At 43.8% G+C, this 17,974-nt stretch overlaps 1 protein-coding gene across 1 annotated transcript; it reads right to left on the bottom strand.

Annotated features, from left to right (window-relative positions):
• Positions 1-5,130: 5,130 nt before the first annotated feature.
• On the bottom strand, positions 5,131-6,332 carry GPR148 (G protein-coupled receptor 148). The gene has a single exon (XM_069864924.1). It carries the CDS (start codon positions 6,330-6,332, stop codon positions 5,274-5,276), a length of 1,059 nt encoding a protein of 352 aa, XP_069721025.1. The 3' UTR covers positions 5,131-5,273.
• Between the last annotated feature and the right edge of the window lie 11,642 nt (positions 6,333-17,974).

Raw genomic sequence — 17,974 nt, 5'->3', positions numbered from 1 at the left:
ACTCTTGGCCAAAGGCTGGGAACATATTCCTGTCCCTCCTCCCCCTGCCTAGCTGCTGGAAAGAGCCAACTCACCATTAAATCAAGACAGAAAATACTGTGCAAAACAAATCTGACTCCTTCCAGCCTCTCTCCGTCTCTGTAATCTCTCCTTTTGCCTTATACAGCATTAAAAGCAATATTTCTCTCATGTTGGGCTGAGAAAAGGACACGGGTTCTTGCATTTCAGCACTCTGGTGGCAGCGTGCTCGACATGAGCAGCCCCAGCCCCTGGGGTAGGTGTTTGCCCCCCGACAGGTCTCCACTGTGTCCTTCCCTCAGAAAGACTGTGAGAAATCCAGTTCCCCATGCCCTGAAACTCACTTCTGCAATTCCAGCCAATTCCCACATTTTCTTACTGTAACCTTCCCATAATCCTTCCATTTTCAACTAGTTTTTAATTGGTTCTCTCCCTTCCTTCCCAATGCTCCTTTCCTTGTGCAGGGTGCAGCACTCCCTGTGTTTCCCTGCTGGCGCAGATTAACCCATCCTGCTCTACTTTTCAGAGGGCATGAAGAAGTGCCCTCTACAAAAAGTATTTCATTTCAAAAGGTTTCTGTGAAGACGAGTTACCAGATTTAACCCAGACAGCAGTATGGACTGATCTACAGGGACAGAGAAGGTGGGTGAATGGGGTGGTCTCCCTTTCCACGTTGAGGAGCTGCACTTCTGTATCTTTACCTATTGCCAAAACTAATGATAATGGCTGCTGAAGCCGCCCAGTTATTCCTACTGGGAATCATCCTAAAAAACAGTAGCCCTCATGAGGTGGTTGCTGATTTTGTCCCTGCAATGTCAGTGGCCAAAATTAATGGTTTTTTTGCTTGAGAAAAAATAATTTGCTGAGTTGAAAAAATATTGTCCAAACAAACTTCTAAGTATGAATTCTAAACTGCATGCAGCAGAGAAAACAGCCTGTTCTTTCTCCTGTGGTGTCTGTCCAGCCACACCTGCAGACCTTGGGCAAGCACGAGCCAGACCGTCTCTCACTGACAAACACGAGACAGAAGAATCCCAGCTTGGCTCCTTGCCTTCTCCTAACTCATTCTGGCATTTGAACAGCAGTTCACGAGGAGTTGTTTTTATTTGCCTCCCTTCCCTTTGTGCTTTTCAGATTCATGTTGCAATCTGAAGGACTAGAAGCATACTGAAAAACAAAACCATCCAGAATCAGTAGTTTTATGAAGCCACAAAAAATCACGAGGCTTCTGAAAACATGGCACGAACTAGCAGAGCTGCGCCCTTGGCGAGCAGCAGCGAGCAGGGGGTAGGGACGGGTGACATCAGAAATCAAGTTTCAAGGAAACTTGCACTTCCCTTTTCCTATCACGAGTTCTCTCTCATCTGTCCTACGTTTCCACCTCCCACAGGGAATGGTCACAACCACGGTTTCTATCCAAAGGACGTACAGCATCTCAGTGTGCAAACCCAGCCACTGGCAAAGCAAAGAGCACATGATGCCCCGCAGGAGGGGTATGACCTGTCTCGGGGCAGCCGGTGCTGGTCCCCAGTGCTGGGACAAGCGGTGTGACCTGTTTAGGGGCAGCTGGCACTGGTTCCCAGCGCTGGGATGAGTGGGGTGACCTGTCTAGGGGCAGCCAGTGCTGGTCCCCAGTGCTGGAGTTCTCTGGATGCCTTGAGTGCAACCAGCCAAATGCCAGTTTACTTCTGACCTGTTACTGTATTAAACTTCTCTTAGAAAATGACACAATCAACCGATGGAGCAGGAGTAGACACTCTAATATTAATTACTAAAACTGCAGGAGATTAATTAGTGTTACTGAATAATCACTGAAATCTTTGCAAATGAGCAAAATGCCAAATCCAAAGCTTGTGCACTTGTTCACCTGCCTGGAGACTCTTGTGACCCTGAAGCTGATCCCATTTGGGGCACAGATCTAACTGCAGATGTATTTATTTTTCTGGTTCTGTATGGCACAGCCCCAGCCCCTGGAATGCCATCTGACTCCCTTCAGTCTGCAGGTTACAAATAGCAGAGAACTGCACTGTTACCCCCACTGAGAGAGTGAAGAGAGCAGTGGTGAGCAAAGTGACAGAGCTGGCACAAGAAAAGAGAGGAAAAAGTGACCAGGAATATATTTAGGCTGTAAATTAGAATATCTCTGGTGATTCATGCTATTGCAATTTATTAAAGGATTACTGCCCCCAGCTGCCAAATCACATGTTAGAGTCAACTGTTCTCCTTTTAAATTAAGATGCTGGGCAGGCACCGTGACGTCCAAGAAGTTCACCTATGTGACCTGTGAGAGGTTGATAGTGGGGCTCTAGTAAATAGTCTCAGCTTGAATGTCCAGAGTTTATCTAGACATCTCCTTACAGGTGTCTAATCAGCACCTAATCACCACAGCCATGAGGTTCTGGGAAATAAAGAAGCTTAGCAATCTTTAAGATGAAACTCAAGCCATTTATGAAAAGAATTATAGGAACGTAGTGCTGATGCTGCTGCCTTGGTGACTGTGTTGGTCCTATTCAGATAGATTTGGGAAATCCCAAAAGGTGGCTGATTCAAGTGTGTTTTATGTTGCTTCTACATGTGCTGTGACAGACTGCTTTGTGCTAAACTGGACAGTAATATTCCATGGGAAGAAGCTGTCAACAGGCAGTCACTTCAGAAAATCTTACCTATCTAATTAACCTTACCTATCTAACTAACCACCTTAAAGGAGATGAATAAAACATCATCAACTCGCAATACATATGACCTGTTTAGAATTCTGTTCAACTTAATTTCAGTTCAGCTGAAATCCTCCTTAAGCAAACACCCATTTTCGGGAATAAATAAGACTATTTTTATATATATATTTATTTATGTATATTTATATAAGGCTAATGCCCATCTTGCATGGAAAGTCATTTCCCCAAAGCCGCGTTTCATTTGCCTGGTCCGTACAATAACACCGCAGACAGTTTTCATACACACAGACTTGCCATGATCACCAGTTTAGTTCCTTCTTCCTTCAGTTGCCAAATTTTTAATTGTCTCTAAATATATCCAGGGGATGTGTATATAAGAAAGAGCTACAGAATTTGCAATATAATCATATCCAAGTCTGTCCTGGAAATTAACTTCATAACTGGCAAAGGTTAGCAGGAAGATACGACACTATTAACCTGCAGCTATTCAGAGTCACCTCTGGCTGTATATAGAACTACCTTACTTTATACTATTTACGCAGTTATCTTTACTACCTTGCATGAAAACTTATAATATAGGGAAACTTCAGGTAATAAAACTTGAAAGAATCTTGCATGAGCAAAACAATCTGCGAGTCATCAGCGTCTTTGCCAATGGGCATCGGCACAAAGATTTGGCCCAGGATATGAGCAGCCTGGGGAGTTACAAGTACCTCTTCCACTCTCCGTCATACCGCATGCTCAAGGGATTTAGCAGAAAGCACCTGATCCAATATCCAGACATTTTCCCTGCCCTTCCCGGTGTTATGGAATAGCCCTGGTATGGATCAAATGTAAAGTCTCTATACAATCGTACCTTCTGCAATGAATGTCTGTGGTACACTCGTCTGGGAGAAAAACAAAAGCAGCCAGTAAAAAGCAGTTTTTTAAGTCCTATTGTTTTTATGGAAGAAGTCTGAGGAGAATTTTTTTTTTCTGGAAAAAAAAGCAGTTACTCAGGAATTTAATTTAGGTCAAAATAAGGGAAGCACAGAACCATAGTTAAAGCAAATATAATACAGTTTATTCACCTGCGACAACACTAGCTTAAAGATGCTCTTAAACAAGAAGTGCCCCTTAGCAACAAGATATCCCTGCTCACTCCCACCCCTGAACTGGAATTTGTTGCCTCTCTTATTTTGCTGACACAGCTGTTTGCAGAAGATGATATAAACCAGATCTCTGTGATATTCTGGGTTTAAATGAAAAGAACACTTCTCTCTGGAGGGATATTTTTAACCTGAAACCCCAGAAGTTGTATTAGCAAACTGGAGGGAGTAGATGCTGCAATGTGAGGAGAGTAGCAAGCAGCTAGGGAATAAGGAGAGAAAGAGATAAGCAGGAACTTCTCAAACAGGCTTCACTGCCAAAAATCATCTCATGGAACCAGACACCGACCTGGCTCATGCTTGGTGGAATACTTCTGATGAGTGTGAAGTACCCAAAAGCCACATTCAGCACTTTCTGTGTAGCTGCTTTAAGCAAACAGAGGGTGGAGAGAGTCTGCACACAATATTGCTGAGTGAAATGAAGGGCCATTTTACGATGCTTTTTTTTTAAAAAAAAATTTCAATGTGTATTTGTATAAAAAGCAACAAATTCTAAAAACATTATCTTTAGAAATGCAAAACCTCTTTTCTCAAGCCCAAGGAATGGCACTACAATTTAAATTTCCCACATTGATTTTTATGTCTAAAGACATTTTGGTTTCTGTAAAGATCAAAAACGTTTGTCAGTCATTTCCTATAGGGAGGTGACTGATCTGGAAAACCTAAAAGTTTCTTACAAGTTACCATCTTTCTTGCCCCTGAGTACATCCCCAGGCTCTACAGCCTCTCCTCCTGACCTTCCTAGGGGCTGGGTGGCCAGCGCCCAACACCAGCTCTGATAATTGCAGCCATAAGCTGGGATCGCACTGACTAAAATCAGACCGAGATTTTATAAAACCTCAGTGTTTTGCAGATTGGCACACAGAATCTGTACAGCAGCTATTACGCTTGCACATTGTGTGGGATGAAGCTCAGCATTTCACTGGGTACAGCAGTTTCCAGAGACACCTTCCATGTTTTAAAGAACAGGACAATCTTGCAAGAATACATTGTGAGTGAAAGAAATAGCTGTTGTGCTCACAGCATGTTTGGTTGAGGGTGTTCTCTGCTGCAGGTGATGTTGTCAAGAGACCTGTGGTTGCCACCTTTGCTTTGCATCATCTATTTTTCATCCTCTTTTGCAGAAAGACATCTGCCAAAGGTGAGTGAAAATGATCTTGATTCAACATCTCCCCCAAAAGACACTGCTCTCCCAAATCAGAACAAAGCTTTGTCCAGGGTCGCTCAAGGTAACGTTTGCTGTATTCCCAGCTCTGACGTTATGAAAGATGTGCGGCCTTCTGGCACCAAGGAGATAGAGAGATCAACTCGTGCCTTCTCTGACATGGGTTGATCATTATTTCATTTCTTCAGAAGCTGAGTGATTTCCATCAGGCTTGTGGGCTAACAAGGTCAGGACAACTCCTCTGCTGTGGCTGTGCTCTGCGTTGGCTCAGGATGGTGATGGAGCAGGTAACACCAGGCGAAGACGCTTCCTTCTGACCATGGATCTAAGAGATGCTGAGATCTCTCTGTATCGAAGCCCGTACAGAAAAGGGAACAAAACTTTAGGCAGAATCATCAGGACATTGCAGACTGTCAGGGAGACCTGGATTCCTGTCTGCAGTCTGATGAGAACGTTGATGCATAAGAGGGATTCTACAAAAAGGGCTAAGAGTGGAAAGAAGTAAAAAAATAACACAGTGTTGTGCATTAAGAATGTTACACTGGCTCTGGAGCAGATGCTTTCCCATATACCAGATCGTTTTGTTTTAAAATACAGCATAGCATAGCAACAAAATATTAAAGACAGGCAGAGAAAGATAACTATGGTGGAAAGCCAGAAACAGAGTTTCATGGTACCAGTCCCATTCAGAGTTAGTATTAGTATTACTGGAACTGAGCACATTTCCAGGAGACATGGCACAAAGCTGTGAGTGCTTGATAGCACCAAGAAGAAAATTCCAGGGAAAGCCCCCGAACACATCCATAGTAACACAATAAGTTTTTTAGTTCGTGAAGGTGGCAAAATAGCAATGTAGCGCAAAGGAAACAAAACAGCTATGTATGTGTCTAGGACTATTGCAGCAGCTGTGAACAGTCCTCCACAATAAGCCACCGCCAGCAAAAACAACAGGAGGACACAAGCTTCCTTCGGGAGATGTACGTGTGCTGCATTGAGAGCAGCTAACAGGGCATAGAACAACAGGTAGGTGAGATCAGAAAGCAGAGCATTTCCCAGCAGAATGTACCTTGTTTCCTGACGGATGCTAAACCTAGAGAAGATCACAAACAAGATGGTAGGAATGATGAGAACACCTGCCAGGAGGCAGACAACTGGAGGGATTAAAAACATCTTCAGGTTTGTGTTTGATGTGTGGAAAGCCCATTCCTTCAGCAAAAAGTACAAAGAAGCATCATCCAACTTTGAGGAACCGTTGAATGCCACCTCCCCGGGGGGATATGCAGTTGCATTTGTTCTCTTTACTAAAGCATCACCGGAGACATCCATTTCCGTAGGATTTTGGGATGCTGGTCTGAAGAAAGAAAGAAAGAAAGATCTTTGGAGAAATAAAGATCTTCTACACAGAGTCCTTCAAAAGGCAAATGAAGCAGAAGATGCAAAAAGCCTGTGGGAGCAAAGGGATTTCCGTAGCCAATTCTACCAGGTCTTCTCAAGGACAGAAAGGTGAAACTTGTAAGTGGATTCTGTGCTGCCCAAAGATGTTTTTGCCTGCAGTGGAGATCTTTTCTTTCTGCCTAATCTAACGTTGACAAAAGAGAATGAATCTGTGTGTGCTTTAAAAAAAAGTCTAAATATCTCAGCTAGCTCTTTGATCAGGAATGAGTGTCTTGTTCATTTTCAGTAATTTGAGTCTGTTCTCATCACACTGTAAAGAGGCAGGTGAAATATTAGCTTGATTAAACAAATATGCAATGATACCGAACAACATTCCCTGTGTATTGATGCAGGAGAGTCATAAATGCGATCGGGTGATGTTTTGTACCAACTCGCATACAGCAACACAATTGATTTGATATGATCAATAAAAACGGCTCTCAATCCTGTTGTAAAATTGTATCATTGCATCACAATGGCTCTAGTGAATGAAACGATCTTGTTTAGAGACGACATTCTTGCTTCAGTGAATCCTATCATGTTGTGTATGGATGAGAAGTCGTCCCCTGCCTTTTTTAATGCATGATACACAAATACTGAATTCTCATCCACTGCAGACTTAGATTCAATCCATGAATTGTCGGGGATGAGGGGCTACACTATAATGCACCAGCAGAACTGGCATTTTCAGCGTCCATTTGGAGACCAATTCTTGGCTTGCTGGCCCACACACTGCTGCTTTCACTATCAGATCTCAGTAACAGAGCTGGTGGTGCACTAAGAGAATTGTGAAGGATCTGGACTGAGAAGGAGGAACTCCTCAACTTCTTCCAGACATGAGCTGGTCAGAAGAAAACCTAGTTTTTTCTGGTTTTTTTTTTTTTTTAACAGGTTCAGCACTGGCTATAAAGCTTATTTTTATTCAGAAAAGGTTGTATTGATGCAGTTGTTCATCATCTTGGTGATACAAAGTGGGCAGAGCAGCACTATTTTATCTCCTGGTCTCTCCCTTCTGCAGTTCCTCACCCCTCTGGACGTTGGACAGAACAGCACACTGCTGCTACGACGTTCCGTTACTTTGCTGTTTACACACGCCATACGGAGCAAAGAGAATAGATCTGTAGAATGTGCAGCTTTGTCACCTCCCAGCTCTCTCTGCTCTTCTCACCAGTGGTGCAGGAGTCTCCTGAAGTTTTTTAATTGATGGTAAACGTCAAAGTCTTAGTTCCAGTACTTGAAAAAAAGTGTGAGCACAAGCTAAAGTCTATTAAATAGTCAAAATGCACAATCAATGAAATTTCCTGGCTGCTCAGCTGGTTTGAAGTTATATTGTTTATTTAAGTGCCTAAAAATAGAAATGTCTATGTTCAGCCAACCTTTTTGGCAGTCTTGACAGCTCTAGCAGGACCTCCCTTCTTCACCAGTATGGTCAAATCTTTAACTATTGTTTCAAGTATGATCTTCCTTCTCCTCTCACGGAATATGCTTTCTCCTACTGATGCTACAAGAGCAGAGGGCATGTAGCTGCTTACTTAACATGGCATTATTGTATTCCTTATTTCCCCAGCACAGCATATAGCAGCGCAGCGTGCCTCCAGCCCTGGAGACAGTGCATTATCTCACCTTGCAGAAAGTTGTGGTGTGCCATGGACATGCTGTCTCAGGGCATGCCAAGTAACAAAGCAGACAGCTTATGAAACTCAGCATCAGTCATCAAATCCTGTGCACATTTCCTCACACACTGATAGCTGGCATCCACGGAACTGTACGTTAAGACAGTTTGACAGGCTGTACCAAAAGGAACAAAGGGATAGGAGGAAAACCCAATGATAATTTTAAGCACAGCGTTTCAGTTGCTATGGTGCCTGGGTAGGCAAACCAGAAGGTGACTATTTTTGTTCACTCAATCCTGTATTCACTGAAAAGTGCATGGACAAAATTGATTCAACCATACAATTGGCTTCAGGATCATGCACCACATCTATCAATGAGTCTCAACGTGGTTAATACGTTAAGCAGACAGTACCACCCAAACACCCAGACCGATGAATTATACTATTATAGCAAAATGCAAGGAAAGCGATGAAAACTCAAGTGTGCGTGAGTTGCTCCCCACCATAATTTTGGATCTCTATTAATGGTGGAAGCGTTTGCTGCCTCCTAGCTTGTGGCATTCAAAGAACGTCCTATTACTGAGTAGACTCTCTCATTTTGATATAAAAATCACAACTGTATTTTCCACCAGTTGGCCAGGATTAAATGGGAACAAACAAGAGTTCATTGTCTTCTCAGCTGCACGCTTTTGGCTAATAGAAAAATAAATGTGAATACAGTATAGAATAATGTGCTGGCATTTATAGGAATATCTAATGCAGCCAAATATTTCAGAGTGATGTTATACAGCACCGTAGTTCTGCACTTCTCAAGGGCTTGTTGTTTATATATAGTTGTTCAATTACAAATAGTTCTTATTTTTTCAGTCTACATATTTTTCTCCTCATGTCTCAAAACAATATCCTTATAGCAGAGCTATTCCTTCCTCTTGGATGAAAGAGCTAGTTATTATGAGCTAGAAGTCCCAACTACACCTGAGAGGGTAACAAACACCGACATCTTCACTACTGAAAAGTGCAAAGCAACAGTGGTAACTCTGGCAACCTTCAACTGAACCACCTTTTAAAAATCCACTTCTGTGGCCATGAAAATGTAAATGAGAATAACGTAAGGCAAGTAATACGCAAGGTAGGCAAAGGCATGAACTTGCTTATTACTCCGTTGTAGATGACTGCGGGTTTATTTTCAGCCGAGATCCTCACAACTAGTGCAAAGCAGCTCATGACTCCCTCATTTAGCCTGTGTGCAGAGTACCACAGAGCCCAAGAGGCATCACAAGTTCACAGCCTTGCTTATCCTGTGCTCAACCATTCATCTGCTACAGCGTACGGATGGCAGAGTAAGCCCTATGGCATGAGCTTGTTCAGCTTAAACTGTGCTACTGTGTAAAAGTCATAGGAACGCAGACAGGCTTTAATTTTACAGAAATGCAAGGCAGAAAATAACTGGAAGACAGATTCAACCCCATCAGACCTGGGAAAGCCAGCCAAAGCCACTCCCCTCAGACTTCCACAGGGGCTTATAACTGCTCAGTATCGTTCTACTAGATTTAAAAGGCAGGTGTCTTGGTGCACTGATATACACCCAAAAGGGGTGACTCTGGACAGTATCTGATTGTTTTCTCCTTTCATTTTCTTCTGCTGAGAAGACATTTCCACATCTGGACCATTTGCAAAGGGCTGGCAGCTCTGTAGACCACTCTTGAGGACAGGGAACTTAGCTCCTTGCTATTGCGTTTCAGTGTTCGATATTTTGTGGTGCCAATCTGAACGATTCTCCTGCAATTTCCTGTAAACCTGGCCTTAATGCTCTAGTTATTGATTTTTTTTTAAAATCCCTGGTAAATTTATGTTAAGTGAATGCATTTTTTACAGATCTTGCTGATTCAATCCTACAGCATTAGCAGTCACTCGTCTGGCTCTTATTCTGGCCCAATACAGTCTGTATTGATTTTCAAACTGAATCACACACTGTTAATTACTTTACTCATTTCTGCTTCAATCAACATCCCACTGAAAGCCTAGTTATCTGTTGAGCTTGGAACATCTAAGAAAGGATGCATTCAGCTGTACTGCACCCTGTGAACCCACCAAAGGCTGTACTACATTATATTCTTTTACTGACTATAAACAGGTATTGTGTAATAGAACAGAAAAGGTCAGAAACATTCCTGTCTTACAGAAGCTGGTATGGACCTACCCGTATACACATTGAGAAGGTTCTTATTTCACAGAGTTTAGCCTAACCAGTTAAAGAAGTACACTGGTGACAGGGAAGAGCCATGCAAGGAGAGGAAGCCACTCAGAATAATTCAAGTGCCCATGAGCAGAGCAGGGACAACTAGCCATAATGATTTGCTGCCTGTTTCCATATTCTCACACTGGGGAAATGAGCTGCTGTCAGTGACAAAACAAGTAATCCAAACAGTTTAACCACACAGTTTTTCTCCTGGAGCTTTCATCTTTTCTTCTCCTTTTAAGAGAAAGTCAACTAAAAGACAACTTTTTTTTTTAATAAAACTTCAAGATTCCCTCTAAACAGTTCTGCAAGCCTTTCGGGGTCAGTGCCCACAGGGGAGATGTACAGCTTGACTCTCCTCATCTTATTGGCCCAGTCTCCATGCATCCCCTTGGCTCCAGAGCTATTGTTCAGTGCCTTGCTTGTTATTTGCCAGAGATGAGACACACACATTGCTTTGTAACCGTACAAAGTTCACAAATCAAGCATGGCAATTAAGAAAGTTAAGGAAATAAAGAAATGGGTGTGAAAACTAAGCTCAGATTACAATGATTTTAAGGCCAAATGAAACCCAAACCAAAAGAAAACAGGGATTACAAAGTTCTGGTTCGAAGTCATTTTGATGAGGCTCCCAAACAAAAGAGAAGACATCGAGAGACTGGGAGGACTCAGCATTAAATCCCTGAATCACTTTTTCTAATTCCAAATACCATCAGGCCATGACGATCACAAAGCCAAGGTAAATTTAATACCAAATCTGCCTTGCAGGTGCAATATTGAGAGTTAAGCTGAATGTCAGAAGAACAGAATCTTGGAATTTTTGACAACTATTTCAACAAAAAGCTAGAGAAGGAATACAACCTGAGGGGTAAAACAATGCCTGCTAAGTCCCAGCCACCACCTGCTTTCCTGCAGGTCACTGCTTGGCCCCGACTGCTGCGAGCTGCAGCTAACAGTACTCACCTGATTTCATTTCCTGAGCCTGGCAAGGGGAAGCAAGACAGGTTTTCCTCCTCTGCCTTCATCCTTTTTTTGTGCTGAAAGGGCCTCCATGATTCATCCATTAAACTGTTTTCATGTGACAAGCTGCAGGGATTTATAGCAAACATCTGCCTGTTTACATGGTCATTTTATGGACAGGTTCACAAGACTTCAAGAGAAGGCAACCTTTCTGTTTCTTAGATTTCATGACCTCTCCTGCCTACCTACTTTTTATAACAATGCAATTGTGAAACAGGAGAAGCAGTCTTCTAAATAAAGCCTATTTTTAAAATATCAGCCTTCTTTCTTAAAGGAGTTTGATTTGTGAGGAGGAATCCTTCTAAAATTTCAAACACCATGCAAAGTTGGTGCAAGCAGGAGTTGCCTGCAGAAATCTAAGGTGTTTAGGTAAGGAACAATAACATATCACTCTTGTCTGAGGATTTAGCAGCCATCAGAAGAAATTAAATCCATGTTCAAAATCACAAAGTCAGGAATTAGAAATACACGTCTGAATTCATGGTTCCTCGACTCCTCTTACAAGTCAGGTAGAAAACTCCTTCTCCTGAGAGAAAGCTTCTCAATTGGGGGAGCTATGTACATCCACCAGCCTCCTAAGAACATCCTTCAGCCTCAGGCTGTCGGTGTCTCTGGTTGTGGCTGGCACCAGAAATTTTATGTTTCTGTACCATTGCAGCAGTAACCATCTCCAGCATCCCTTAGGAAGAACCGCAGGCAGGCAAAAGAAGCAGCTGTTTGGCTCTGTTCCTGCCTTAAGACGCTTTGTCTCCTGTAAAAAGCCAGGCAGTAAAGGAGAGGCTTAGCATGGCATTTCCTTGAAAGATGATTCAATGAGATGGGAGACAGATGGCTGGAGAGTGTAAAGTGCAAGATAAAATGAAATATCAGAAGAGAGATGGAGGGAAAAAACGGGTAGAAGAGACAGGCTGGCGCACAACAGGCAGACAGGCAGGAGCTTTAATGGTGATGTAGCAGACAGGAGGACTCCAGCCCCAGCTGTACAAGGCAATTCCTCCGCGGCAGCTGGGAAGCACACACCTGCACTGTACAAGCTGGGGAGCAAAGGCAATCGGGGAATCAAAATAGAAGGAAAGATGCTACAAGCAAAGTGGAAACAGAAACAGGAGGAAACACACAGTGTGGAAGAAAATACATGTTAGCTCTTCCTATTCATGCCTTTTAATGACAGGCTGTGAACAAATGGATACAACCTGTGCGAAGCATGAACCAGTATCATCCTAGGGAGGAAGGAGCCTCACTGCCAAAGTTAAGATGCTCCTTCCCAGTTCCCAGTGCTGTGGGTAGGAAAGGCAGTGGTTCCCAGGTGGCAAAGGCACCAAAGCAACATTGATTCTCTGAAATACCTGTGCCCGCAGGGAGATGCTGACCTTATCTCACACTGATGAAGCAGGTGCCAGGCACAGCCACCATATGGCAGAGAGATTAACTGCCAGCATGTGCTGCGCAAGAGTCACAATGTCTTATTAGCCAAGCAGGGGATACGCCGTGGGTCGCGTACACAGTGCCATTCACAAGCTCTGTTGTCCTTTTCCGAGCAGCTCTTTTGTTACTTATCCAGCACAGGTGCTTAAAAATTAGATTTTCTCCACATGAGGCCTTACTCTGCCTTGTCCTCATACCAGCGGCTTTCTGCTGCTCCCACTCATTTCCATAGCAATACCGAGTCCTCACACATGGGAGATGCAGACTTCATGGCAGGGAAGCAATGTTAAGAAGGGAGGAGGAGCACAAGTGCTGGAACACAAATGCTCCAGACTTGTAAAGAAAAGAGATAATTATTATTTTTTTGCAAAACTGAGAGTGTTTGGGTTCTGTAAGCCCACATCAGTCTCCCTCTCTTGGGGACCACCACTGGCACAAGGCAGATGGCACATCACCCCTGATATGTCCAGAACTTCTCCCCAAACTGGTGTGGTTACAGCTCATGTCAGGGAGAGATTGAGGCACACAAAGAATGTTGCCGAAGGCAGTCAACAAGCTGAGATCTTCACTAAGCACAGGCAATTTTATTTCTAGTTTAGTTGTTTCCTTCTTCTCTAGTCCAAGTTCCAGCTCACCTCAGCAGCACCCAAAAGGGCTTTGTCAACAAAGGTACAATGGTACCTGGTGAAGAACTGAGGCTAGATGCATTTTCAGCAGTTTAACACAAATCATACTGAAAAGCAGTGGCAGAGCCAGAAATTAGGATTCCATCTCCCAGATCCTGGTCCAGGGCCAGCATAATGCACTCCCTTTTCAGTCTCTTGATGCTTTTGTAAGCATTGCTACCTGCAAGGTAACTGCTAGCTACCAGCTCCAAACTGCCCCTAGGTAGCTCAGACACAGCTCAGCCACCCATGGGCAAACACTCATCCTCTAAGAGTTCATTATATTTACAGCTGCCTAGGGTGACTAGAAAGCAAACAATTTTCTGACACAATCTCAGAATTTTCTCAGGAATTCTTGGGTCCTTTTAAGTAAACTGCTTTTTCCTCCTGTGTAGCAGCAGTATTTTGCTTCAAAGAAAACATTTCAGTGCCAGCCCAGTGTAATGGAGAGCAACAAAGAGGACTATAAAGATACATAAAGCTGCTATAGATCACAAAAGCTGCTATAGATCACAAAAGCTGCAAGACAACTTGTATGGGAAGAAAAAGGAACTGGCAACCCATTTTAATGAGTCATTTCAACAACAATGAGTTGACCCAGAAGTTTCCCACTGAAGACCCCTGCTCTGAGGCAGTTTAGGGGCACCCACCTCTGTGCAGCTCCCATTCCTGGAAGAGCTACCACCACTGGACGCTTTGGTTATCACCCCAATCCTAGCTGCCCCACGTCTCCTTCCCTTTCAAACACTCGGCTTCCCTGGAAAGCCCACAATATTCTCTCAGGTTTGGATCCTGCCTGAGCTGTACTCAATCCAGTGCTGTTGCACCAGTGCCAGCTACAGCTCTACCACAGCAGCTGTGGAATTATGTGTCCTGTCCCCCAGGACACCACCTCAACCCCTGCCACTTGTGTCTCTTCATTTGCTGCCAAGTATCGTGCCAATTTCCTCCGCGTTGGTTTCTGAGCTGAAACTGTCCCTCTACTTAATTCCGTCTCCTGCCCGCTACTGAAGTGATGGTGAAAACGAGACGCACAATGCCACTTTTCATCCCCAGCTATCTGCCCTGAAAGTCTCCCACACTATCTGTGAAACACTTCAGCTCGTGTCAATGCCCTCTGCGAGGCAGTTTGTGACACACATCACTGAGCCCGGCTTTTAGTCAAAGCAAACATGCACCAAAGGCTGTTTCTGCTGCTGGCGGCCCCAGAAGCTGAGGAAAGCCCCTCAGCTCCACACCACTAGTAGCCCAGGCTTCTCACATAAACCAAATGTTCTTGGACTCCTGCTGTCTGCTTGGGCTGATGTGGGAGCCGCCTGCCCTGTGGTCCACATGTGGTTTCACAGCAAGACTCTCACCTTGATGCTGTGCTAAAAACATTACAGGAGTGGGAGAAAGGGCATGTAGGGACAGAGCAGAGGAAGGCAGGGGCCCCTGAGCCTACACCCCAAGCCCTTTACTGGCAGGATTCCCAGGCCCACCCTTCCTGTTCTCAAAATAGAGAGAGGTCTGTCCTGTTATTACCCATCATAAACACCACCTTGGGGACTTTCTCCCATACTAAGCCAAGCCTTTCAACCTCTCAGAGAACAGCTTGCGGTGGTTTAACTCCCTCTGTTGGACCCATGATAGGGTCCCTGGGGCCTCACAGGGTGTCTGCAGGGATACAGGATTATAAAAAGGTATTTTGTTTCTGTAAATGAACTGGAAGAGGGTCGGCTCCTCCCACCCACCCTTCCTACTGTCCTGTCTGATTTTAGCATGCTATAAATAACCAGCTTCTGATCACGTCTGATTTCCAGCAAGAGGCCAAACAAAAGCAGCTCTGAACTACTGAAGTAATTCACTAGATTTGTTTTCAGCTACTATAGTAGACTTAGGTAAAAGCAGCCTGCGCGCTTTGTTTAGGCACAAGAACATCCCCAACCTCACAGAGAGCTGACCAGAGATCAGGCAGCACCGGGTCTGCTGACATAGGAAAGGATGTGCAGAGAACTAGAGATTATAGCTGTCTAATTCAGCATGTTCTGGGCTCTTAGGCCAAACAGAATGTAGAAGACACTGCCATCTGATCTACTTTTGCACTATGATATTTAGTGGGGACAGGACATTGGGGGATTATGGCTGCTGTGAGCAGCACAGAAAAGTCACTAACATCTTACCCTGTGCCATGTGTGTTTTTTAGCTCCTCCAGGCCAGACCAGACCCCTGCAGAGTTGCAACTGGCACTTTCAATACTCATAGAGTTCTGAAGCGCACTTTGAACCACATCTTCCTTGCAACTTTGGAAAGGGTAGAGCAGTCTGACATGGACTGAGAACAGTTTGGCTCAGGATAACATTTTGTTAAACAGATCTGTCCTAAGCTCTACTATAATATGATCATAATTACATTTATTATGATGAGCTGTGACTACATACAGGCACCATTTTCTCAGGTTCAACTCCCGTAATTATGGAAACGTTGGGTTAACTCTAAATCTTGCCTATTCCTTCACAAATTCACACCAGTGTTGACTCTTAACATTGTTTTATCTGCAATCCAGGCACCCACATCTCTGCTCAGCTTCTGGTTCCAGCCTTTAGGTTGTCCAGATTGTTCCTTTGTCCTTCTAAGACCTCTGCACTAACCACACTAATCCTGAGTAAGCAATCAAATCCTCCCATCTGTGCTTTTACTATTTCCCTTGGCACCATGGTATAACTTCTCTATTTTAATTAACTTGAGCTGGATGCCTTGTCAAGACTTAGCTGCTCTGATTTCTCATTATGTTACCACAATACCATTTAGCAACACCACCCTTCTCAGCAAGCAAAGCTGATTTCAGTCCCTTGAAGGCAGCACAGTGAAACAAAGAGCACTCACCAGGGCCCACAGTAATATTCAATCGCATTCTCCTCAATCTGCTGTATTTCCTTCCCAGTGAACGCACCAGTTCCTGCCCACTCACAAAAGCACAATCTAAGATATGTCTTCCTATTTTCTTCTTGATGGTCACAAATGTTTCCTGATGGTTTAACTTTTTAACCCCTCTGTGCATTGCTTGATGAATGTACATGTAGCTTATTAGTCACAGTTTCAACTTCTTACCAGCAATTCCCAAGCAATTCATTACTTCACATTGTCCTGAGCCTGATTAATATTTTGCAGCAGTTTAAGACCTATGGGCCGCTTCACAAAATGAGAAGGAAGACTTTTGCCCTCACTTCAGCATGGACTTTTCCAAACCTGCCCAGCTGGGATTTGTCAGCAGCAGCAACTGGGAGGACAGCAGTAGCAGGCAGCTCTGCTGTGGGCTAGATGCACCGCACTGAGGCAGAACACAAAATTCTTCCATCCCATCCTTTTATTGCAGTCTCCAACCTCTAAACCTAGTGCTCAACCCCCTCCCTTACCCCAAACTAAAAATACACGCAGTCTCAGCAACACATTACCCTCCATCTCAGGCCTGTTTCCACCTCTTAAAGCTCGTTGCCATGAATTGCAATTTGTGCAAAAGCCATCAAGTTAACACCAAGGACCTGTTTTACATTAACTCCTGATCAGCTGCTTGGTGAAACTCCTGTTGTCAGCACCTGCAGACCAGCAGAATTAGATACAGCCTCTGCTCCACATCCACCAGCAGGCTCACTTATAAAGCCCCAGAGTGGTTGTGCACCACTAATGGTAGTGAAGAACCAGCACTAATGAGAGCTGTGTGTGTGTGTGAAAGGAGTTCACCTACATGGAGCTCATGACAGGAAGATGAGGCTTGTGTCAAGCATCCAGCAATTTAACACTAAGCAGCATCAGCAAAATGCAAGTGGCACAGGAAGGTGTTATTTGCACAAAGAGCAGTGACCTGGAGGAACAAATACAAGGAAGTATTCTAGCCATGCTCCTAGGAAAAGACCTCCAACACCAGCCACCTGGTTATCATAGGCAGGATAATCAGATGGGATCTCTCTCAAAATTCCTCAACTGAAGCCGAAGCTGAGGTGGATTAATGCAGTTCATTAAATGTAAATAGAGTAATGTCAGTTTAGATTGACGAAAGTTTAGTTCTATGTATTTTTTTCCCTTGGGAAACCATGCCAGATATAAGAATTTTAAGCAGAACAGGTGCAATGAAACAAATGGCAAGGCTGTAATATCAGCACGTTCTCTTTTGTTCACAAGTGTGCATGGTAGCCTAGCAACCTTAAGTCCCAGATCTCAGTTTGTTATATGTGGATAATAAGACCATTTAACAGACACTTATAAAGCTTCCCGTATACAAGAAGGTGGGATTTTAAGCACAAATATTCTGAATGCAGGTTGACAAGGTATTTTGATGCCAGAATTGGGTTTCAGGGCTGGGGAAGGCTTGAATTTGGCCTACGTGAATCATGGGATAGAAAGTTTGTTGACAAATCTTGAAGAGAAATCCGAAGCCGAGTAATAGTTTCCATGTTTACATGGGAACATCTTCAATGTTTGATGTGGAGGGCCATCTAGTGGAACATGTCTTTGTTTGTATTTGGTATTTTACAACGGTCTGAACAAAGGCAGCTTTGCCTGTTAACATATCAGAAATGCATTTTACAGGCTTTT

The sequence above is a fragment of the Phaenicophaeus curvirostris genome, chromosome 10, assembly GCF_032191515.1.
Source record: "Phaenicophaeus curvirostris isolate KB17595 chromosome 10, BPBGC_Pcur_1.0, whole genome shotgun sequence".
Taxonomy (NCBI): Eukaryota; Metazoa; Chordata; class Aves; order Cuculiformes; family Cuculidae; genus Phaenicophaeus; species Phaenicophaeus curvirostris.
This window is presented reverse-complemented; position numbering and strand designations above follow the sequence as displayed.